General features: G+C 43.8%; 2 protein-coding genes across 2 annotated transcripts in view; both read left to right on the forward strand.

Annotated features, from left to right (window-relative positions):
- Positions 1–1,669: 1,669 nt before the first annotated feature.
- On the forward strand, positions 1,670–3,723 carry LOC116686523 (zinc finger and BTB domain-containing protein 17). The gene is made up of 3 exons (XM_032511541.1): positions 1,670–2,199; positions 2,687–3,144; positions 3,535–3,723. Exons 1-3 carry the CDS (start codon positions 2,007–2,009, stop codon positions 3,721–3,723), a joined length of 840 nt encoding a protein of 279 aa, XP_032367432.1. The 5' UTR covers positions 1,670–2,006.
- Positions 3,724–8,473: 4,750 nt separating this feature from the next.
- The window catches only part of dld (deltaD), a 17,426-nt gene continuing 2,617 nt past the window's right edge, over positions 8,474–23,282 (forward strand). The window contains 12 exon segments of the mRNA XM_032511545.1: positions 8,474–8,592; positions 12,513–12,588; positions 13,367–13,391; positions 13,393–13,444; positions 14,453–14,521; positions 15,681–15,750; positions 17,051–17,151; positions 17,235–17,378; positions 18,370–18,471; positions 19,686–19,907; positions 22,178–22,323; positions 23,009–23,198. Coding sequence (XP_032367436.1) covers positions 8,554–8,592; positions 12,513–12,588; positions 13,367–13,391; positions 13,393–13,444; positions 14,453–14,521; positions 15,681–15,750; positions 17,051–17,151; positions 17,235–17,378; positions 18,370–18,471; positions 19,686–19,907; positions 22,178–22,323; positions 23,009–23,198 — 1,236 coding nt within the window. The 5' untranslated portion in view covers positions 8,474–8,553.

A 23,282-nucleotide genomic window follows, 5' to 3' on the forward strand; every position in this document is an offset into this window, starting at 1 on the left:
ATCCTGCTAAAGCCCAAACAGTCTTGTAGAAGAGGGAGAATGAATGTGTGCATTAGCAACGATTGACATTCAGTTAGACCCCACCCCCCCAGCCCCAGCCCCAGCCCCAGCCCTGATTGGTGCATCTGAACAGGGGGCGGTGGATTTTTTTCAGATCCCACTACAGGCTGTAGGGGGCGTCAGAGGAGCCGGATGTTTTGTAATGACCTGCTTCATGTAGTTCTACTGGAACATTGGGTCAGTTTCAGCAAACATGACACAAAGTTAGTTTTATAAGTCTTACCTACTGCACCTTTTAATGTTTTACTGTATGTAAAGAACTGAATTGCCCTGTTGCTGAAATATGCTAAATAAATAAAGCTGCCTTGCCCTTTCTGAGCCAACAGTACTGAAAGACTGTTTCTCTGATTTTAAGATGATACAGAAACTAAAAGGATCCTTCTGTCTTAATCTACTATGGTGCTTTGTTAAATTACTAGCATGATAAAGGACGACGCTGTAACGGAAATTCCCGTCGTTCGTTAACATTAGGCTACCGGGGATTTGTGCTCTTATTTTTTTAATCTGTCAATAAAAACCCCTTTGTAAACATTAGCTAAGGTCCTACGGGGTGTGGTTGTTGATGGTAATTGTTTATTTAGTTAAGCTGTGCAAAATTGTAATTTTATAAATGGTTATTGGTCAGACTGTTGAGCTAAAGCTATGCTAGCCTATGTATACACCCCCTATGTTAAAATACAGGGGGCATAAGTATACACCCCCTATGTAACTAAGGGGGCCAAAACATATACACCCCTCTGTTAAAATACGGGGCATAAGATACCCCCTATGTTAAATACGGGGGCATAAGTATACACCCCCCTATGTTAAAATACAGGGGGCATAATAGTACAACCCCCCTATGTTAAATACAGGGGCATAAGTATACACCCCCCTATGTTAAATACGGGGCAATAGTATACACCCCCTATGTTAAAATACAGGGGCATAATATACACCCCCCTATGTTAAACTACGGGGCATAAGTATAACACCCCCATGTTAACATCAGGGTACTAAGTATCACACCCCCCTATGTTAAATACAGGGGCATAAGTATCAACACCCCCATGTTAAAATACAGGGGCATAAGTACACCCCCCTATGTAATACAGGGCATAAGTATAACACCCCCTATGTTAAAATACAGGGGCATAATTATACACCCCCCCTATGTTAAATACGGGCTAAGTATACACCCCCCTATGTTAAAATACAGGACATAAGTATACACCCCCCTAGTTAAAATACAGGGGCATAAGTATACCCCCCCATGTTAAATACAGGGGCAAAGTTACACCCCCCATGTTAAAACCAGGCCTAGTATACACCACCCCTATTGTTAAAAATACGGGCATAGTATACACCCCCTATGTTAAATACAGGGGATAAGTATACCCCCCTATGTTAAAATACAGGGGCATAAGTATACACCCCCCTATGTTAAAATACAGGGGCAACTTCCCATAAAGTCATGGGGGGGGTATTTGAATTCCAAAGGCCAAGGGAACTTTATCAGGATGCATAGCATGAAAATGCCAGAAAGCCATGAGACAAATGTGAACTTTTATTTTGAAGAAGTTGCACCGGAAGCAGTTATACTTACCGTGGCTAACTTGAGCAACTTGGAGTCTGGTCTTGTTTCCGGTCCTGCTCTTTCCGTCTGGTAGCTCATCAGATACGACCATAGACTGTATATATCTATATTAATATTAATATTAACGGTGTATGGATACAACCGGGGGCGACCCCCAGGGCCCGTATGTTTGGATGAACTTGTTCAAGATGACTTTGTGTAAACGTTCACGACCTTTTACCTCAGGCACGTCTCCGTTAGCCAAGAATGCTAACTGCTGCTAGCGTAGCAGGAAATAGACGGAGCCCGAATTTGGCCACTTGGTCACGGAGCGCGAACGGCTTTTTAACGGAGTTTGTTCTTGAGGAAAAGTTTCTGTCGTCGTGTGAAAATGTCTAAAGTCCAAATGCTGAGAGGGCTGGTGGAGCAGCGACTAACTGCGGCTGCTGAAGAGATATTTGGGCTGTTTGAAAGAACGATAGCAGAGTACGAGGAGGAACTGGGTCGTTCAAAAGAGGAGCACGAGCGCCAACGGAAACGACTGGACGCTGTTTTCAGCCCTCAGCTCCGGCTGCACAGAGCAGGTTGGTACCTTTACTTCTTCTCGACCTTTTACTTAGCATTTATGCGAAGATAAAAACACAGATGGCAATTCAAATGTATCAAAATATAATGTTTTTTTTTAAATTTATTTTATTTTAATTTACAAAGTGAGTCAGGCAAGTAATACTAGCACATGAACAACAAGTGAATAAACGTGTGGCGACAAAAATATATATTTACATATAGACTCTATGTATGCTTCGGGTCGCTTATAATGATTGTTTGCGCATTCTACTAAAAAAAACCTAGGTGGTGTAGTGCAAGTGAAATGTCATGTCAAGCAGGAGTTATTACATTCTCTGCTATGCTATTGGTACCCACTTGTTGCCTAAACCTAACTAAACTGTGAACATAATGAGTCAGCTGAATGTGTAGTTAGGTTTCTTATGAGCTGCAAACCCAGTCTCATGACCCATTCATCCACCATGATCTCCTGCCTGATGCTCTTTATAATGTTCTTCTCCTCAGACGTCCAGCAGCTGTCGGTGTTTAAAGCAGAGGTTCCCCCTGAGCAGCAGGAGTGGAGCTCCAATCCGGACCAGGAGCACCCAGACCCCCCACACATTAAAGAGGAACAGCAGCAACTCTGGACCAGTCAGGAGGGAGAGCAGCTTCAAGGGCTGGATATTGATATCAAGTTCCCGTTCACTACTGTCACTGTGATGAGTGAAGAAGATGATGAAGAGAAAGATCAGTCCTCACAGCTTCACAGAGAGGCAGAGAGACCAGGAGCTGGTGGAGAGGACTGGGGAGGACCAGAACCAGCCAGGAACTCAAATCCAGATAGTCCTTTACAACCAGCTACTTGTGACAAGACTTCAGACTCCCCTGAATCTGAGACCGATGCCAATGGTGACTGGCAGGAGACTAGGGATCCTCAGTCAGTAGCTGTAAGTGATGTAGGGTGTAACACTGGAACCACGTCCGTTAGCTTCTCTGAATGTTCTGGAAGCTTTGGTGGAAACAGCTTTGGATTCAGTCTCGCTTTGGGTCAACACCAGACAACCCAAACAGGGAGGAAATCATTTACTTGTTCGATTTGCAATAAAACATTTGCAGACTCTAGAAATCTGAGACGTCACATGTCGGTCCACACCGGCGAGAAACCATTCATTTGTTCACTTTGCGGTAAAAGATTCTCTCGAAATGCACATCTCAGGCAACACATGCTCTCCCACACAGGCGAGAAAGCGTTCAGTTGTTTTTTTTGTGGAAAAAGATTCGCAGACCGTAGCTCTCTGAAACGCCACCTGACCGTCCACACGGGGGAGAAACAGTTTAACTGTTCCCTTTGTGACAAAAGATTCTCCCTAAAGCAACATCTGAAGCGCCACCTGCTCGTCCACACCGGGGAGAAGTTGTACGGATGTTCAGTGTGCGAGAGAAGATTCGCAGACCCTAGTAGTCTGAGACGACACTTTACGGTCCACTTTGCCGATGTAGTTCCTCAGCCGACTCTCCACCAGCAGAATGAAAATACTGACGGGACCACACTGATCAGCTAGACACCAGGGCTGCACGATGAAGGTATTACTTACTATTAATATAATAATTTGTACTGTTTACACTCTGTTAGTAATCACTACACACAGGCCTGAAACACACACACACACACACACACACAACCTATTCATGCAGAGTTGGGGGGGGGGTGGCTGCCAGTGCTGGACCAGCACCCTGAGCGGTTTGGGGGGGTACTGTGCCTTGCTTTAGGGCACCTGGCAGTGCCCAGGAGGCATCTCTCCAGCTACCAATCCACACTCCGTACTGTTCCGTACAGGGACTTGAACCGGCGACCCCTGGTCACTACCCAGCTCCCTACAGACTGTGCTGGGTAGCGAAATACACCAATATTAGGGTGTAATCAGTTCTGCTGCTTTCTGTATTTTGCTAAAATACAACAACTGCTTATTCAATTTAAAGACAAATGAGAAGAAATCATTGAACATTAGAATTGATCGTAAAAGGCAGCACTGAAAAAAGTGACAGTTACATTCTAAAGTGCAGATTTCTACTGAGATTTTATTTAAACTATTCCATAAATCCTCTGAGTGTCTTTCGACATGTTCAGGATGATGCGATGTGTATATTGTATGTTGCGCCTGTTGATGTTGGGGTGATTTGAATGTCCGGTGTGTAGGAGTCAGTGGGATCCATTAGAGTTTGAGGTTGTTTTTCTTTATTATCAAAGTGCAATTGAATGCCACATAAGTTTACCGACTTGCACATAAATGCACCATGGAACGCGCTAGCGATAGCTAGTGATAGCACGGCAGCACAGACTGACTCATAAAACATACGGCTACCACGGGCTGGGGGGGGGGGTAACATGTGTTCATGGACCGGGGGCAAATGTATTTGCTGCAGGAGGAAGACTGGAACCTCGACTGAGGTAGAACTACATAAAGTACCAGGTACCAGGGACTTTTGATCATAATGGAAAACCAAAAAAGGCGAGTAGATGCCATGCAGTGGAGAAACGGCAACACTGTGGTGTTGAGTGACAGATGGGGGGGGGTTGCATAATAACTACAGAGTTTACGTTGCTATGGACGCATGAGTCCAACTGTAGAGACGCAACGGACTATTTTCTTTAGCGGAAGCAATATTATCGTATGTAAATCAATATTTTGCGTCAAATTATTGATTTATTTGGTAAGTAGGCGTGTAATAAGCGGGATAATATAGAGCGAGGTGGTTGTTCAGGTTCTTATTATTGTTATTATTATTATTACTGTTATTATTGTTATCTTTATATTGTCTTCTATACTGTATTTTTGCTAAAACTGCTGCTGGATATTTCAGTTTCCTTGCGGGATTCGTCCCAAAAGCATAAATACAGAGAAGTCTGTCCGTTTGTGGTCTTGTGTGTTTTATTTTTTTAGTTTTACACATTTGAAGTCTTTTGATGTGTGTGACATGTAAGTTACGGGTCTAATGGTTGATAATGGTTCTGTAACACAATATGTTTAATGTAATGTTTTTGCCTGTTAAGTTTAATTTATCAGCAATAAAGACAGATTTCTGTTAACTAAATGTTTTTGTGAACATTAATGACATTCAAAACAATGAAAACTGAAACAGATACACAACACACCGTGTGTGTGTGTGTGTGTGTGTGTGTGTGTGTGTGTGTGTGTGTGTGTGGTGTTGTGTGTGTGTGTGTGTGTGTGTGTGTGTGTGGTGTGTGTGTGTGTGTGTGTGTGTGTGTGTGTGTGTGTGTGTGTGTGTGTGTGTGTGTGTGTGTGTGTGTGTGTGTGTGTGTGTGTGTGTGTGTGTGTGTGTGTGTATTGCAAACAGACTAAGTACTACACAGATAACATCTGCCTCTGCACCACCAACGTGAACGTAAAATATATAATATATATGCATTTGACACTGATGTCCAAACCCACACAGTCGCCAGACAGAGACGCCATCTTGGAAGTTTGTGTCAATTCCGTATGGTGATGAAACCAAGTGGTGTCCCATTTCAGGGGGGGGGGGGTAAGAACCAAGGGCCAAGGAGTAGGGGGTAGGTAAGGACCAGGGGGTAGGGAAGGGCCAAGGAGTAAGGTGTAAGGCCAAGGTGTAGGTAGGGCCAGGGGTAAGGGGGTAGATAACGCCCAAGCCCAAAGGAAAAAAACCAAAAAACCCCCAAAAAAACAACAAAAAAAACAACAAAAAAACAAAATAAAAAAAAAAAGAAAAACAAAAAAAAAAAAAAAAAAAAAAAAACAAAAAAACCCCAAAAAAAAAAAGAAAAAAAACCCAGAAAAAAAAAAAACAAAACACACAAACAAAAAAAAAAAAAAAAAAAAGAAAAAAAAAAAACACAGAAAAAACGAAAAAAAAAAGAACAAAAAAAAAAAACCCCAAAAAAAACCAAAAAACCCAACAACCCCCAAAAAAACCCCCAGGGCCAAGGAGTAAGGGGTAGGGTAAGGCCAGATGGGTAGGGTTAGTCCAGGTCCACTGGTAATGACCACTTGCAATGTATAGTTGTTAGTGGTAAGTCCAAATTTTTAGGGGTAAGGACCAAGGAGTAAGGGTATGTAAGGACCAGGGTCCAAGTATTAAGGGTAGGTGTAGGGGCCAAGGGTTGTACTGTAAGTGACCAAGTATATAATGGTAGTGGTAAGGGCCAAGTGTTAGGGGTAAGGACCAAGGAGTAAGGGGTAGGGGTAAGGACCAAGGGCCAAGGGGGTAGGGGTAAGGGCCAAGGGGTAAGGGAATGTTTTCACCCCTAGCCCTTACCCCTTGATTTCAAGGGCCAAGGGGTAGGAGGAAGGGTAAGGGGTAGGGGTAAGATAGAGAAATGGGATTCAGCCTAAGTCTCTAGGTCTAAGTGATAGTGACCTACAGTGGGGAGAACAAGTTTTGTTTTAGATCTCTTCTCTAACAGTTGAAGTGTACATATGATACAAATAATTACAGACCTCTACACGCTTTGGAAGTAGAAAAACCTGCAAAATCGGCAGTGTATTAACCCTGGTGGTGTCTCCACCTCCGGGACCCTCTCGGGTCCCTCGGGTCAAACTGACCCGGGACGTATTTGGGGTTTTAAAAACAATTCTGAAATTAACTTTTACTTCATAATCTATTAACAAATATTGTCTTTATCTCAGTTTCCAACAGCTGAGATGACATCTATGTTTAGGGAATGCATCAGTCTCTACTAGCACACTATTAAACATGGAAGTGGGGTTTTTATCATAAGGTTATAATTCATGTTAAAAATCCACTATGGAAACAACATAAGTGTCATATCCAGAATAATGTTCTGAGTCAGGAATACATGTTTATCTCAGGAAATAAGGAAAGGACGCTGATAGAAGGTAGAAAACATGGAACTTGGACCATTTTTATTCTTCTAACAAAAATTTGAAATGGGTCAATTTGACCTGAATACCAGACGAGGGTTAAACACTTGTTCTCCCCACTGTACATGTACCTTCAGGCTGATTCAAGACCGGACCCCCCTGTTGGGGTAGTACTCGCTGTAACAACCACCTCGCTCCACATTATCCCTTCCATACTGCTTTACCTGCACACAGTGTACTTTTTCTTCTTCTTGCAATAAAGTATTTGGTTTTTTTTTTTAAAAGCCTTTAAATTTCTGCAGGATTCTTTGGGTCGATGTTTGGTCTCCAGAAAGCTCTCTAGCTGAAATGAAAACAATACATTTCTTTTTTGGTGGTAATGCGCACGTGAAAGTATTAGAGTCACGGGAAAAATTCAGACTTTCAAAGTTAAAAGAAAAGTTTTAACTCTGAATTCTGAGAGAAAAAGCCTGACTTTTAAACTCAAGAGCTCAAATCCATTTTTTTTTTTTTTTTACATTAGCCCATAAATGCAACACTGGACACAGTAAATTAAACAATAGAACCAAAATCCTATTAGTAGCGTCTTATATAAGGCTACTTCCTTCCTGTCTAGTAACAATAAACTGTGTGTTATTATTAATAATATAGAGTCTATATTAGTAATGTAAGTTTTGGAGAGCGGGTATCTTTTCACACCTTCAGTTTCTCTGTATCAGAACTTCACAATCAGTCAATTTCCATATCAAATTAAAGATTAAAGAATGGATTATTGTGCATAAGAATGTGCGTTTGTGACCAGTTGCCCCATCACCGGGGTAGCTGTACATTGTCACTTCGTTTATTTATGACATTATTGGTGTTTGTTATCCTGTCTTCTGCACATACTGTCCTAAATGTGTGTGTGTGTGTGTGTGTGTGTGTGTGTATTACAATACTTTCTTATCAAAGTTTTATTACATGAATATTGCAGTTTTGTTTTGTCTTACAGGGACATATACTGCATGTCAACAGCAACATTACGTCAGACCAAACTACATGTTCCTCCAAAACAAGACTCTCAGAATCAGAAATACTTTATTTTAATACATATTCTCCGTAATAAAAAGACATAAGGTGCTTTTGAAAGTCTTCACTATTAGGCTAGACTGTTTTTTTTTTTTTTAAATGCCATCTTTATTGCAAAAAATACAAAACGGAACACCAACAACACACCAAAGTAAAAAATACAACCACAAAAAAACATAATAATGCAATACAATTTGCCAGGGGAAGCTTAAAGGTCATTAGAAAGATAAGGAGGACCATATGCTGACAGTTTTAGCTGCCTTTTTGTTATGGGAGCCAGGCCGCCAGACTGGTTTCAGCCAACTTTCGCAATCGTGGACGTCAAATGGACGCGACTCAGGGCGTGTTTTCGTCATAGACAGTTAAAGAAGTCGTCGGCCTGGTACTGCGCCTGCGCAGTGACAGTAGTCCTTGGCTTGATCGGCCTGTTGTAGGTTACAGAACCGGCAAGGGGACGCAGACAAAATGCAGAGCTGGACGCAGTTATACCGCTCCTTGGCCACGGTAAGGACGGATAATATGAACATACCAACCACCATGTGTTATCCGGAGCTGCTTCTAGCTGGACCCGCTGGCTGTTGGTCCTGGAGAAACTGGTAGTTTTAGACTTGTGGGCCGGGCCTGGCTAGCATGTCGGCTAACAGCTAACAGAGAACTCGTACGTAAAGAACGTAACGCCAGACTTCACTGGAAAAAAGGGCGAATCTAAGTTGTTGTGGATATTGGCGAAATAATTATGTCCTATGATATGTAGTAAATACATTATCTAATTTATTAACTTCCCCTTGTTAATTCGGCTCGAAAAAAAACTTAAAAAGAAAACAATAAAAATAAAATTATGACTTTTGTTGTTGAATATTGGTGCCCATCATGAGAACGGGTAACCTTAACGTAAGTCAGTGTTTGCTACTTCGTCTCTAAATTGTTAACTGTCAACTTAACTCAAAAAGTTAACTATGATATTTGTATGCTACGTTTAATGGTTTCCTATGACGCTTAAAGCGATATATGTAACGTAAACTTAACGTTAACCGACGTTACAGTTGACAGCTCTCTCCCTACGACGCATGTTAGCACGCTAAGCTAGTTAGCATTTATGAGCTAATGCTAACTCTGAGTGAGCTTATGTCAGAGGCTCAGCCACTTATGGCCGTGTCGTATCACAGATCCATGAGCCAAAATAACACATTACTCTCTCTTTTGGATATGTGTATTCACCATTATAGTTTTTTATATATATATATATATATATATATATATATATATATATAATCACATTTAAAGAGTTTCAGGTTTGATGCGCAGCTCAGACCGATGAACGTGTCCTAGCTGAGAGCTAACAGTTGCTATAGATACTGTTTTAGCAGCCAACGTCACTCATCTGTCTTTATTTTGTCCCATCTTTCATCTCTTCTTCCCTTTTATCCCCATCATTAGGGATGCACCGATCCGACTTTTTCACTCCCGATACCGATGCCTGGGCTTTGTGTATCTGTCGATACCCGATACTGTGTTCAACTAGTAATACTCTGTTTACCTTTAACCTTATACCTGGTGGAAGAAACTAAGGCTGAATCCGATTTCTCTATCTTACCCCGAGCCCTTGGCCCTACTTAAAACTTTAAAAAGTTTCAATTAAGAACATGGTTGCAAGTATATATGTACAGGAATGTATGGAGCACAAAACAAGACTGTCGTAATTTTAAAATCAATTATTTAAGCCAAAATACTTCTCTCTGCTCCATGCGGCAGCCTTTGTTGCTTGTTGCGCAATGTTTATGCATAAACCCTCGGTTTCAAGTAAGCTCGCGTCTTCACTCGGTTACAAGGGCCATGATGTAGGCTGTGAAGCAGGATGCGACGCAGGATGTGACGTAGGCTGTGACGTAGGCTGTGCTAAAGGATGCAATGTAAGCTGCGACGTAGGATGTGATCTAGGCTGACGTAGGCTGCGAGTCAGGATGCGACGTAGGCTGTCTTATCGAGGCCGACGCAGGATGCGATGTAGGCTGTCTTATCGAGGCCGACGCAGGATGCGATGTAGGCTGTGAAGCAGGATGCGACGTAGGCTGTGAAGCAGGATGCGACGTAGGCTGTCTTATCGAGGCCGACACAGGATGCGACGCAGGATGCGACGCAGGATGTGATGTAAGATGTGACGCAGGATGTGACGTAGGATGCGACGTAAGATGCAACGTAGGATGTGACGTAAGATGCGACGTAAGATGCAACGTAGGATGTGATGTAGGCTGCGACGCAGGATGCGACGTAGGCTGTGACGCAGGCTGCGATGCAGGATGCGACGTAGGCTGTGCTAAAGGATGCGACGTAGGCTGCGACGTAGGATGTGATCTAGGCTGACGTAGGCTGTGACGTAGGCTGCGAGGCAGGATGCGACGTAGGCTGTCTTATCGAGGCCGACGCAGGATGCGATGTAGGCTGCGACGCAGGATGCGACGTAGGCTGTCTTATCGAGGCCGACGCAGGATGCGACGCAGGATGCGACGCAGGATGCGACGCAGGATGCGACGCAGGATGCGACGCAGGATGTGATGTAAGATGCGACGCAGGATGTGATTTAAGATGCGACGCAGGATGTGACGTAGGATGCGACGCAGGATGCGACGTAGGATGTGACGTAAGATGTGACGTAGGATGCGACGTAAGATGCGACGTAGGATGCGATGTAAGATGCGACGCAGGATGCGACGCAGGATGTGATGTAAGATGCGACGCAGGATGTGCTGTGACGGAGGAAAAAAGGGATCGGCTTGTGGGTCTGTTTATTTTTCCGACCCAGCTGTTTTATCGGGGCCGATATCGGGCCGGTGCACCCCTACCCATCGTCTCTCTTTCCTCCTTTATTTACTTTCTTTCTTCCCGCCTTCAAACCTTTTTTTAATTTCTTCCTTCGAACTTTCCCTCTCTGTTTCTTCTTACTTCCATTTATTTCTTTTCTTCAATTCTTCTGTTTCCTCTTCCCTCTTTTCTCCATCTAACTTTAGCTCTCTGTTAAATTTAACCTTTTTACCTTTCTGGTATTGTTTACATTTTGTTTTTCCTTTTTATAAAAATCTTTTATTGTTTATACATTCGTTATTTGCACTCTTTCCCCTTTTTGTTCTGCCACGGCTGCACAACACCGTTCCCCGGGATGAATAAAGTTTGATCTCAAATCAGGTTTTTAATTTCTAAAATGTGATGCAGACAGTTTTAAATCGGACGTAACATCTCTCCCCAAAAAAAAACGGTTCATTGCTTTCTACAAACACAAGGAACAAGGAAATTACATTGAAGGAAATTCCCAAAACAAATCCTGAGCAGCTGTTGTTGAGTCTGAGACTTCCCCCGGTTAATATTTTAATTACATGGCATTTAACACTAGGGCTGAAACGATTCCTCAAATAATTAAATTACAAAAAGTCCTCGAAGCAAAATTGTGAGTCAGACCCCGAACAGAGATCTCTTCTTTCGAGGGGAACCGGTTTGGCTGCTTTGACGTTTCCGCCTAATTCATTACTCTGAAAATGTTGTTTTAACCCTCGTGTTGTCTGCTTTTTATCAACTTTTTCTTACGGTTTTGTCCCTGTTTTCAACACTTGATGCTTTTTTTTTTTTTTTTTTTTTCATTTAACACTAACTTATTAACTTTAGTGTTACAGTTATTTTTGGAATTTATGGTCAATTAAGCTCATTTATAGGAAATTATACCTAATGTTTGAGTTAGAAAAGCAGAAATTAGGAATTATTGAGACTAAAATTAAAGGAATGGATGTTGATGATAATCACAGACTGGAATATGTCAACTTTTACTCAACACTATTTCAACAACACTTCACTTTGTTTTACAATGCTATAAAATAGAATAAGACCCAAAATTAATGAAAGTAGAGATTTGTACTTGGCAAAGAGCGTTGGGTGGAATCAGTCATGTCACAAAAAGTGACAAATGTTCTAAAGAGCAGGAAAAATTCAACAAAAACATTTTATTTAAAAAGATGAAAAAAAGTAACCAAACTAAATCGGGAAAATCGCCAAAGATGACAAAATATGTTACAAAAGAAGTGACAAAAAAATTGGTAAAAGTGACAAAAAATTGGGGAAAAAATCTACAAAAACTTTGAAGTGTAGGGAAAAATATCAACGTCGAAATTTCGTCCCAGAAAAACACAAAGTTTCGGGTCAACGGGAAGACAACACAAGGGTTAATTAAAAAACAAAAAACAAAAAAAACCCTGGTACAACAGTTTGCTGGACCAGGTGATCCTTAATAACAAAACATGGGATTTCCAAATCCGGCTCAATTTGATCCTGATTAAATTTTTCCAAAACCTGGTCCCTGGATACTGAATGTCCCAAACCAGGTTGAGAACCACTGTTGTTGTGTAGTGATTGTTGTGTGTCTGTCTTGTGTTGCGTCCCAGCGGAGCCACCACCTGCCCTGCAAGCTGCACGGCGCCTCGGCGCTGTCCGTCAGAACCTACGCCGACAAAGCAGCAAGTAAGACCACTTTTTTAAAACCTAAAAACAGGAAGCCCTAAATGGCATTAATTAATTATGCTAAGAATCAAATGCTGAATTCGACTTAAAGGTGCCCTGCCACACTTGTTCCATTACTTGGTGTTTTTAAAAAAAATGTTATTGTCTATTATAAATGCCGATAGTTCGGGGAAATCCTTATGTCGGCTGATTAATATCAGACTGACCAATGAGAGCCCGGCTATCGACATCCTTTACCCAGCTCATGAATATTAATGAGCTCAGGCAACATGAGACCACATTGACCAGCTGTTGTGATTGGCCCGATTTCTCCTCTTATTTCTTTCCACTGGCTAGAGCTGACAGAGGAGGTAGCAGCTCATCTTCACAGTCACCACACAACACACACACACACACACACACACACACACACACACACACACACACACACACACACACACACACACACACACACACACACACACGGACCTGACATATTTAAACAAAAAATGCAAGTAAAAATGGTTTTGTGTGGCAGTGCACCTTGTAAAACAAACCCCACGGAGAAAGTTTAAGATATTAGTATGAAAAGGTGGAAAAGACTCAATGTCTGCCAGTGTAGTAGAGTGTGATATATAGTTTATTATTATTATTATTATTATTATTATTATTATTATACCATTGGGCCTCTATCTTGCACCCGAAGCCCAATGCAAGTGTCTGCCTACGTTGTTAAGTAGCAAATGCCCCTGCTGTGAACCCGGGCTAAGTCCCTGTGTTGCCCCCCCCCCCCCCCCTGTTCATGCAGACGTCACGGTGGTGGGTCGCGTCCGGCGGCTACGTCGCCGCCATCAAAGCCGCACAGCTCGGCTTCAAGGTAAGCCTCAACAACCAAAGTGTGTGTGTGTGTGTGTGTGTGTGGTGTGTGTGTGTGTGTGTGTGTGTGTGTGTGTGTGTGTGTGTGTGTGTGTGTGTGTGTGTGTGTGTGTGTGTGTGTGTGTGTGTGTGTGTTTTGTTGGTGTGTGTTTGTGGTGTGTGTGTGTGTTGTGTGTGTGTGGTGATATTTCAGAATCCTTCTTAATGACAAATTAATGATTCTGAAAATGAATATTTAAAAAATAAAAACAGCCTGCTTGACAGTTGTGTGTGTGTGTGTGTGTGTGTGCTGCGTTGTTGCTGGGATAGAAACTTAATTTATTTAAATAAATGGCGTAAACTGTAACTCCCACAAGCATTTTTGTTTTTAGTCACGTGTATGTCTGCAGACAGCAGGATATGTTGCGCACACTGACTGACAGTAAACAGCTTTTTACAACCACAGCACAACTTTAAGCTCTGTTTCCCTGTGTAACATTATTTCCTTCAACTTATAATTGGGCAGCTTTAAAGGAGAATTCCGGTTGATTTCAACATGTAGCTCTGTGTCTTTTTAAAATGTGTACAGCCGTCAGTAGAGAGACAAATGAAACCAATCGGTGCTGTCTACACCCAGTTATCCCCCTGCTAGCGTTAGCACCCGTCAGGCTTCAACAGGGCAAGTTATAAATGTGTTTTTAGCCTCTAAACATGCTCAAAATGTCACTACCAGTGCATAGCCATGTGCACAGTGATTCCTTCCAAGTGAACACGGTGACTCTGACTGCTGGAGATGTGACAGAAAGGCACGAAAGTTGTGTTAATTCAGCCAGTTTTCCGGTGAAGTCCACACTGTTGTATGCCTTTCTTTCACATCTACTGCGGTCGATTTCTCCTTTTAACATCTGGTGTGTATCTCTTTCTGGAAAAACTTTAACCCATTTTTTCTCTTCATCCCAGCTGATGATCATTATGTTTTAATGGTAAACTGTGCAGGTCTTCTCACATCATCTCTGTTTTCCTTCAACAGACAGTGTGTGTTGAGAAGAATGCCTCGCTGGGCGGGACCTGTCTGAACGTCGGCTGCATCCCCTCCAAGGTAAAAGATTTCATCATATACAGCTGTTAGACATATCCCATCTAAACAGGGATAGTAGTATACTACTATCCCTGTTTAGATGGGATATGTCTAACAGCTGTATGCTACTATCCCTGTATGGATGGGATATGTCTAACAGCTGTATGCTACTATCCCTGTATGGATGGGCTATGTCTAACAGCTGTATACTACTATCCCTGTATGGATGGGATATGTCTAACAGCTGTATCCTACTATCCCGTATGATGGGATATGTCTACAGCTTATACTATATCCTGTATGGATGGATATTTCTAACAGGTATGCTACATCCCTGTAGGGTGGTGATAGTCTACCGCTGTATACTACATCCCTTATGGATGGGATATGTCTAACAGCTGTATGCTACTATCCCTGTATGGATGGGATATGTCTAACAGCTGTATACTACTATCCCTGTATGGATGGGATATGTCTAACAGCTGTATACTACTATCCCTGTATGGATGGGATATGTCTAACAGCTGTATACTACTATCCCTGTATGGATGGGATGTCTAACAGCTGTATACTACTATCCCTGTATGGATGGGATGTGTCTAACAGCTGTATACTACTATCCCTGTATGGATGGGATATGTCTAACAGCTGTATACTACTATCCCTGTATGGATGGGATGTGTCTAACAGCTGTATACTACTATCACTGTATGGATGGGATATGTCTAACAGCATAAATCACGCTTTAGTCGTACATGTCTGTAGGATTTATCCAATAGTTAAAACGGACATCCTGTAAAGCATTTTTTTTATAGTCTGAGTTCACAGTTGTGTACACCACACACACACACACACACACACACACACACACACACACACACTAAGTTAAACATAAGATACATAAACCAATAAATTGCATGAGAAATATGATATGAAAACTACTTTCCTCCGGCTGTGTTAATGTGTTTAAATCATTGGACATTGCAATTTGTAGATTTGAATGTATGTGTGTTTCTTTTGTGATATTTTTGGGGATCAGTTTGTCTATATGTATTTATTTTTGTGTTTGGTCTGAACCCCTTTTGTAATGTGTTGAGTGAACTTATTGTTATTTTTTTTTTTTTAATTTGGACCTTGAGTCTGTAAATAAAGAAATATATTGGCTGCTTTGTGTCTGCAGGCTCTGCTGAACAACTCCTACCTGTACCACATGGCTCATGGCAAGGACTTCGAAAGCAGAGGCATCGAAAGTAAGAAACTTCTCCGGACTTTAAAGACGTTTTGAGTGTATATAAAATATCTCATCATCATCCTGGTATACTGGTAGTAGCCATGGTAACGTTGGTAGCTTTAGTCCCGGAGAGTGAGATGTCGTGACCGATCGGACCCAATCAGGCGGAGGAACGTTGGCGTCGATGTTTCCGCAGATTCGTAACCAAAACGGGTCCGAAGTGTTTCCTATTGTCTCCGGTTTAGGGGCCTTTGGAAACGCCGGAGCAGGGGGAATGAGGAGGGGGGGAAACGCCAGAGAGGGGGAATGAGAGGGGAACGCCAGAGCAGGGGAATGAGAGGGGGAAACGCCAGAGCAGGGGGAAGGAGGGGGAAACCCAGAGCAGGGGGACATGAGAGGGGGAAACGCCAGAGCAGGGGAATGAGAGGGGGAACGCCAGAGCAGGGTGAAGGGGAAAAAGAGGGAATCGGAAGCCAGAGCAGGGGAATGAGGGGGAGAGCCAGAGCAGGGGAAATGTAGAGGAACACCACAGCAGGGGAATGAGGGGGGGGAAACGCCGAGTAGGTGGGAATGAGAGGTGGGGGGGAAACGCCAGAGTAGGGGAATGAGAGGGAAACGCCAGAGCAGGGGAATGAGAGGGGGGAACACCGAGCAGGGGATGAAGGGGGAACACCAAGCAGGGGATGAGAGGGGAACACCAGAGGGGGAATGAGAGGGAACACCAGAGCAGGAGAATGAGAGTGGGAACACCAGAGCAGGGGGAATGAGGAGGGGGGGACACCCAGCAGGGGGAAGGAGAGGGGGAACGCCAGAGCAGGAATGGAGGGGAACTCCAGAGCGAATGACATCACTATGAGTAAGGGGAAATCGCCAGGCGCCTCCCGATCGATATCACGATACCACACACAGCCACACATATATATATTTTTTTGCAATTTTAAACATATACAATTAACCTTTTTCAACTTCAAATTTTTTCAAACAACGTCCCCAAAGGGAAACTATCAAAACATCTGTTTCATCTAAAAGAAACATTTCTGTTTGTTCACTCACTATCAATGTTATGGCTGCAAATGGCAAACTGACCAACACCACACAAAAAAAACACACACATTAATATATATATAATATATATTATATCATAATAATATATATTATATATATTATATATATTAGATCCATACTTGGCGTCTGTGTATCGATCCACATTACCACTGAAAGTATGCGATACTATGCTGTATTGTCCCTCCCCCCCCCCCCCCCCCCCCCTCTGTAATGGTAACTGTGGTAATAAATGCTGATTTCGGTGTCCCTCTCAGTTTCAGGCCTGACGTTGAACCTTGAGAAGATGATGGCTCAGAAGAGCGGAGCGGTCAAAGCCCTGACCGGAGGGATCGCACATCTATTCAAACAGAACAAAGTCAGCCCTCAGTCACTCCCTCGTCTCTAATTTACTGTATTCACTGTTCACTCAACGTCTCATTAACACCCCCCCCCCCCCCGGTGACCCACGTCAGCGGTTTCGGGAGGGTGACGGGTAAGAACCAGGTGACGGCCGTGGCGGCCGACGGCAGCGAGCAGGTCATCAACACCAAGAACATCCTGATCGCCACCGGCTCCGAGGTCACGCCCTTCCCCGGCATCACGGTACGGGTTTGAATCCCTAGAACCGAAGTAAAAAGTACTAATACCACTCTGGGAAAATACTCCATGTCAAGTACAAGTCCTGCATTCGAAAAGTAAAATACATCCAAGCGCTAACGATTAACAGAAATACCTGCATCTAGTCGCTTTTTTGGCGGATATTGCCGTTTTGAATGGGGGGGGGGGGAAATGGCGTCACGTGAATTGTGTAGAGCCAACTTTTTATTTGGCGGGCGGGGGGGGGGGGGGTTGTACAATTTGGGAGTTTCAAAAACTTACTGAGATCTTTTTCACAGTAAAACATTTGTGATACGGATCAAAACCACGTTAGTTACATTTTCTTTTTTAAATCCTTTAAATTTGACCTGTGTGTGTGTGTGTGTGTGGGTGTGTTGTGTGTGTGTGTGTGTGTGTGTGTGTGTGTGTGTGTGGTGTGTGTGTTGTGTGTGTGTGTGGTGTGTGTGTGTGTGTGTGTGTGTGTGTGTGTGTGTGTGTGTGTGTGTGGTTGTGTGTGTGTGTGGTGTGTGTGTGTGACACACACCTCACAGTAGGCTTTATGCCACGTTCAATAAATAAAAAACATATCACAGGCATGCGACCACTTTTCCATGTTGATAAGAGCATTAAAATGAGAAATAATAACGGGACAAATAGACAACAAGGGACGTTTAGAGTAGATAGAAATGTGCCTTTAATGGCGAGTTAACTAAGACATTAACGTGATTAATTGCAATTAAATAGATTAATCGTTTGACAGCACTAGTTTTCACTGTGTCAGAATAACAACCCCGTTTTCAGCTGATCCGAGAGGCCTTTTAAAGACCTTCTTTAACTCTGAGGGACGAGGAGAATTTAGGGACACACGCACATAAAGGAACCCTTCATCCTTCACTTTCTCACACACATTAACATGTAAAACATGCAAAAATGAAACCTGTTACTGATTTAAAACATCTTTACAGTCTTGAATCTTTTCATTTCTTTTTTTTAATAGATCGATGAGGACAGCGTCGTGTCGTCTACGGGAGCTCTGTCCCTGAAGAAGGTCCCCGAGGAGATGATTGTGATCGGAGCCGGAGTCATCGGGGTGGAGCTGGTCAGCGCTTCCTTATTCTGCTCCGGGGTTCCCAGTTTGTAGTCCAATCAGAGCGTAGAACTTCCTCATTCTGCTCCGGTGTTCCCAGTTTGTAGTCCAATCAGAGCGTAGAACTTCCTCATTCTGCTCCGGTGTTCCCAGTTTGTAGTCCAATCAGAGCGTAGAACTTCCTCATTCTGCTCCGGTGTTCCCAGTTTGTAGTCCAATCAGAGCGTAGAACTTCCTCATTCTGCTCCGGTGTTCCCAGTTTGTAGTCCAATCAGAGTGTAGAACCCAAAAGTAGACCAGTTTTTATTTTATAAAATAAAGAAATGTTAAAGACTTTGGGTTTAACATGGGGGGGGGGGGGGAGGCTAAGATTGTGGTTGACGGGAAGACAACCCAAGGGTTAAGGGTTAAGGGAGTTGCCAATGAGCACATCGGTCTGAATTATGTTTTTATATTTTAGTTTTGCGTCTTTTTCACCTCATTGTGGAGCATTATTATCACCATATCTGTGTCTGCAACGCTGGAAAAGCTAAAGCAGATAATAAATAAATCACACTGGAAAAGACAAAACTTAAAGCTAAAGAAGTCCAACTACAATCATCAGACAGGACAAAAGTCTTTTAGTTACATTCGGCGTAGGTAGTGCACCTAAAGGTAAAAGCTTTCATCCATAGGCGTCATTTATTGGGGGGGGGGGGTTTGGGCTGTTTTGGGCTCCCCCAATAATCAAAACTAGGTATTTTTTGTTTTTTTGTTTTTTACTTCCTTGTAGCTTTAAGATTTTAGACGCATTTTCAATGTTTGTTTTTTTTAAACGTTTTTTCGTCCGTTTGTTGCTTCTTCTTCTTCTTTTTTTTTTTGAGTTTGACAATTTTGTGCTGTTACGCTAAGCAAAGTTAAAAAGTTTTTTTTTTGTCACCTGTTATCGCTTTTCAAAATATGAGATTTCTAATGTCGACCTTTTCAGCAGATTTCAGGACATGTGTTGTGTGGTGTGTGTTGTGTGTGTGTGTGGTGTGGTGTGTGTGTGGTTGTGTGTGTGTGTGTGTGTGTGTGTGTGTGTTTGGTGTGTGTGTGTGTGTGTGTGTGTGTGTGTGGGTGTGTGTGTGGTGGGTGTGGTGTGTGTGTGTGGTGTGTGTGTGTGTGTGTGTGTTGTGTGTGTGGTGTGTTGTGTGTGTGTGTGTGTGTGTGTGTGTGTGTGTGTGTTATAAGTATTTGTCCTGCAGGGGTCCGTGTGGCAGCGTCTGGGCTCTAAAGTCACAGCCGTGGAGTTCCTGGGCCACGTGGGCGGCATGGGCATCGACATGGAAATGTCCAAGACCTTCCAGCGCGTCCTGCAGAAGCAGGGACTCAAGTTCAAGCTCGGCACCAAAGTCCTGGGGGCCACCAAGAGGCCCGACGGCAAGATCGACGTGGCGTGAGTACCACGCTCCTCAGAGTCTGGATTAGTCCATTTTCAGGGTTCCTGCAGGGTGTTGAAAGTAGTAAAAAAATGTCTTAACCCGCCTTTTGTCCTCGGGTCAGATTTGATCAAAAACCTAATTTGTGACGTGGGTGGTTACCTATAAGACTCATCACAAGTAAAATAAATAATCAGGTCACTACTTTCATTGAATTTGGGTGTTTTATTAAATTTCATAGTAATTGATAAAAGAACTTTGAAAAGAACAGCTGATACATCTGTAAAAAGTGACCAAAACTTGGATGAAATTGACAAAAACGTTCGGGAAAAGCAACAGAAGTGTCAAAAAAGACGACTTAAACGTTGAAATATAAGAGTTGCATTGTCTACTCGAGTGCTTCTCAAACCTTTTTCAATAATGTACCCTTTATGAATTGTTTCTTTAACATGATTGTAGAAGTGCAATATGTAGCTGAGTAGACACAATCTAATCATATTAGCAATATGTGGCAGAAAAATTTAGATTTCTCCTCCCGATGTTCATCCATTGTCCCCCCTGTAATGTGGATGATGCAGCTGTTTGTGCCCCTGTGTGTTACCCCCTGTAACGTGGGATGTGCGCTGTTGTGCCCGTGTATCCACCCCACTGAATGTAATTGAGCGGCTGTTTGTGCCCCGTGTGTTACCGCCCTGTAATGTGGATGATGTGTGCAGCCCGTTTGTGCCCCTGTGTGTTACCTCCCTGTAATGTAGATATGACCAGCTGTTTGTGCCCCTGTGTGTTACCCCCTGTAACTGGGGATGCCGCTGTTGCCGCCCTGTGTGTTACCCCCTGTAATGTAGATGATGCAGCGCTTTTGTGCCCCTGTGTGTTACCCCCTGTAATGTGATGATGCAGCTGTTTGTGCCCCGTGTGTTACCCCCCTTTAATGTAGATGATGCGCTGTTTTGTGCCCCTGTGTGTTACCCCCCTGTACCTGTAATGATGCAGCTGTTGTGCCCCGTGTGTTCCACCCTGTAATGTAGATGATCAGCTGTTTGGTGCCCCTGTGTGGTTACCCCCCCTGTATGATGATGATGCAGCTGTTTGTACCCTGTGTGTTACCCCCTGTAATGTGCATGATGCAGCTGTTTTGCCCGTTGTTACCCCCTGTAAGTGGATGATTCAGCTGTTGCCCTTTGTGTTACCACCCTGTAAGTGTATGATGCAGCGTGGTTTTGTACCCTTCGTGTGTTACCCCCTGTAATGTGATGATGCAGCTGTTTGTCCCTGTTGTTACCCCCCTGTAATGTGATGATGCAGCTGTTTGTGCCCCTGTGTGTTACCCCTGTAATGTAGATATGCAGCTGTTTGTGCCCGTGTGTTACCCCCTGTATGTGATTGAAGCAGCTGTTTGTGCCCCTGTGTGTTCCCCCTGTATGTAATGATGCGCTGTTTGGCCCTGTGTGTTACCCCGTAACGTTGATGATGCAGCTGTTGTCCCCTGTGTGTTACCCCCTGTAATGTAGATGATGCAGCTGTTTGTGCCCTGTGTGTTACCCCTGTAATGTGGATGATGCACTGTTGTGCCCCTGGGTGACCCCCGTATGTGGTGTGCAGTGTTTGTCCTGTTGTTTCCCCCTGTAAGTGTATGATGCAGGTTTTACCCTGTTGTTACCCCCTGTAATGTGATGATGCGCTGTTTGTGCCCCTGTTTGACCCCTGTATAGTGATATCCGCTTTTTGCCCCGTGTGTTACCCCTGTATGTGGATGATGCAGCTGTTTGTGCCCCTGTGTGTTACCCCCTGTAATGTAGATGATGCAGCTGTTTGTGCCCCTGTGTGTTACCCCCTGTAACGTGGATGATCGCTGTTTGTACCCTGTGTGTTACCCCCTGGACGTGATGATGCAGCTGTTTGTTGCCCCTTGTGTTACCCCCTGTAACGTGGATGATGCAGCTGGTTTGTCCCTGTGTGTTACCCCACCCCCCGTAACGTGATGATGCATGCTGTTTTGTGCCCCTGTGTGTTACCCCCTGTAATGTGGATGATGCAGCTGTTTGTGCCCCTGTGTGTTACCCCCTGTAATGTGGATGATGCAGCTGTTTGTGCCCCTGTGTGTTACCCCCTGTAATGTGGATGATGCAGCTGTTTGTTGCGCCCTGTGTGTGTCCTACCCCGGCTTGTAATGTGGATGATTCAGCTGTTTGCCCCTGTGTGTTACACCAAGTATAACCCTGTATCGACCCCTAATGTGGATGATGCAGCGTTGCCCCTGTGGTGTTACGTGTGGTGACAGCTGTCTGGTTTCAGGTGAGGCGCGGCGGCGGCCGTAGAGAACGGACCTGACGTGCGACGTGCTGCTCGTCTGTATCGGCCGACGGCCGTTCACGGAGAACCTGGGTCTGGATTCTGTCGGCATCGAGCTGGACAACCGGGGCCGCATCCCCGTCAACAACCGCTTCCAGACCAAAGTACCCAGGTACCCCCCCCCCCCAGCTCAGGCCGTCTGTGTCTACGTTCATTAATAACTTATCGACAGGGGTTTTCCTGCCGTTGCAAGGCTTTCGCTTTGGGAACATTGAGCACGTGACTAGGGGGGAAATCACGATACGATAATATTGTGATTTCTTTAAACATATTGCGATGAATATTCTGCGATAGATTGCACTTTATAACCTTTTTTTCCCAACTTGTAATTTTTTCCCAATTTCAAATGACGTCCCCAAAAGGAAACTTAGTCAACGTCCGTTTCATCTAAAAAGAAACATTTCTCTGTTTGTTCATCTCACTTAAAATAATACTAATAAAAAAACAACAGATAAACGATTCCAGCACAAATTATAGCACTTACAGAATAATCAACAATCTCATGATACGAGAAGTTTTTGTCATCGTTACTTACCCGTGCAAGGCAAGGCAGCTTTATCTGTAGAGCTCATTTCAGCAGCAGGGCAATTGAAAGTGCTTTACACAAAAAAACAGATGAAACAAGTATAAACAGTTAAAAATAAAAACATTAAGACAGATAGACACAACGCTTACTAAATCACTATCAATATCACGTCCCCATCAGTCGGGCACAAGACCTGATCATAATTACACTCCTCCCTCTCCTCCCTCCCTCCTCCTCTCTCCTCCCTCCTCTCTCCTCTCTCCTCCCTCAGCATTTACGCCATCGGTGACGTGGTTGCCGGGCCGATGCTGGCCCACAAGGCCGAGGACGAGGGTATCATCACGGTGGAGGGCATGGCCGGCGGCGCCGTGCACATCGACTACAACTGCGTCCCCTCGGTCATCTACACGCACCCCGAGGTGGCCTGGGTGGGCAAGACAGAGGAGCAGCTCAAAGAGGAGGTGAGGGGGGTGGGGGGGGGGGGGTCCTATACATGCACTAATGGTTTCAGCCTTTCAGCCTTGTTTTTTTAACAGTCCTCCCTG

Source organism: Etheostoma spectabile, unplaced genomic scaffold (genome assembly GCF_008692095.1).
Source record: "Etheostoma spectabile isolate EspeVRDwgs_2016 unplaced genomic scaffold, UIUC_Espe_1.0 scaffold383, whole genome shotgun sequence".
Classification (NCBI taxonomy): domain Eukaryota; kingdom Metazoa; phylum Chordata; class Actinopteri; order Perciformes; family Percidae; genus Etheostoma; species Etheostoma spectabile.

Excerpts from the sequence above, each read along its gene's own strand:
- LOC116686523 (XM_032511541.1), top strand. The coding sequence starts at position 2,007 with ATGTCTAAAGTCCAAATGCTGAGAGGGCTGGTGGAGCAGCGACTAACT. Across the intron at positions 2,200-2,686 it reads GCTCCGGCTGCACAGAGCAG|ACGTCCAGCAGCTGTCGGTG; the intron begins GTTGGTACCTTT and ends TCTTCTCCTCAG. Across the intron at positions 3,145-3,534 it reads GTAACACTGGAACCACGTCC|CAACATCTGAAGCGCCACCT; the intron begins GTTAGCTTCTCT and ends TTCTCCCTAAAG.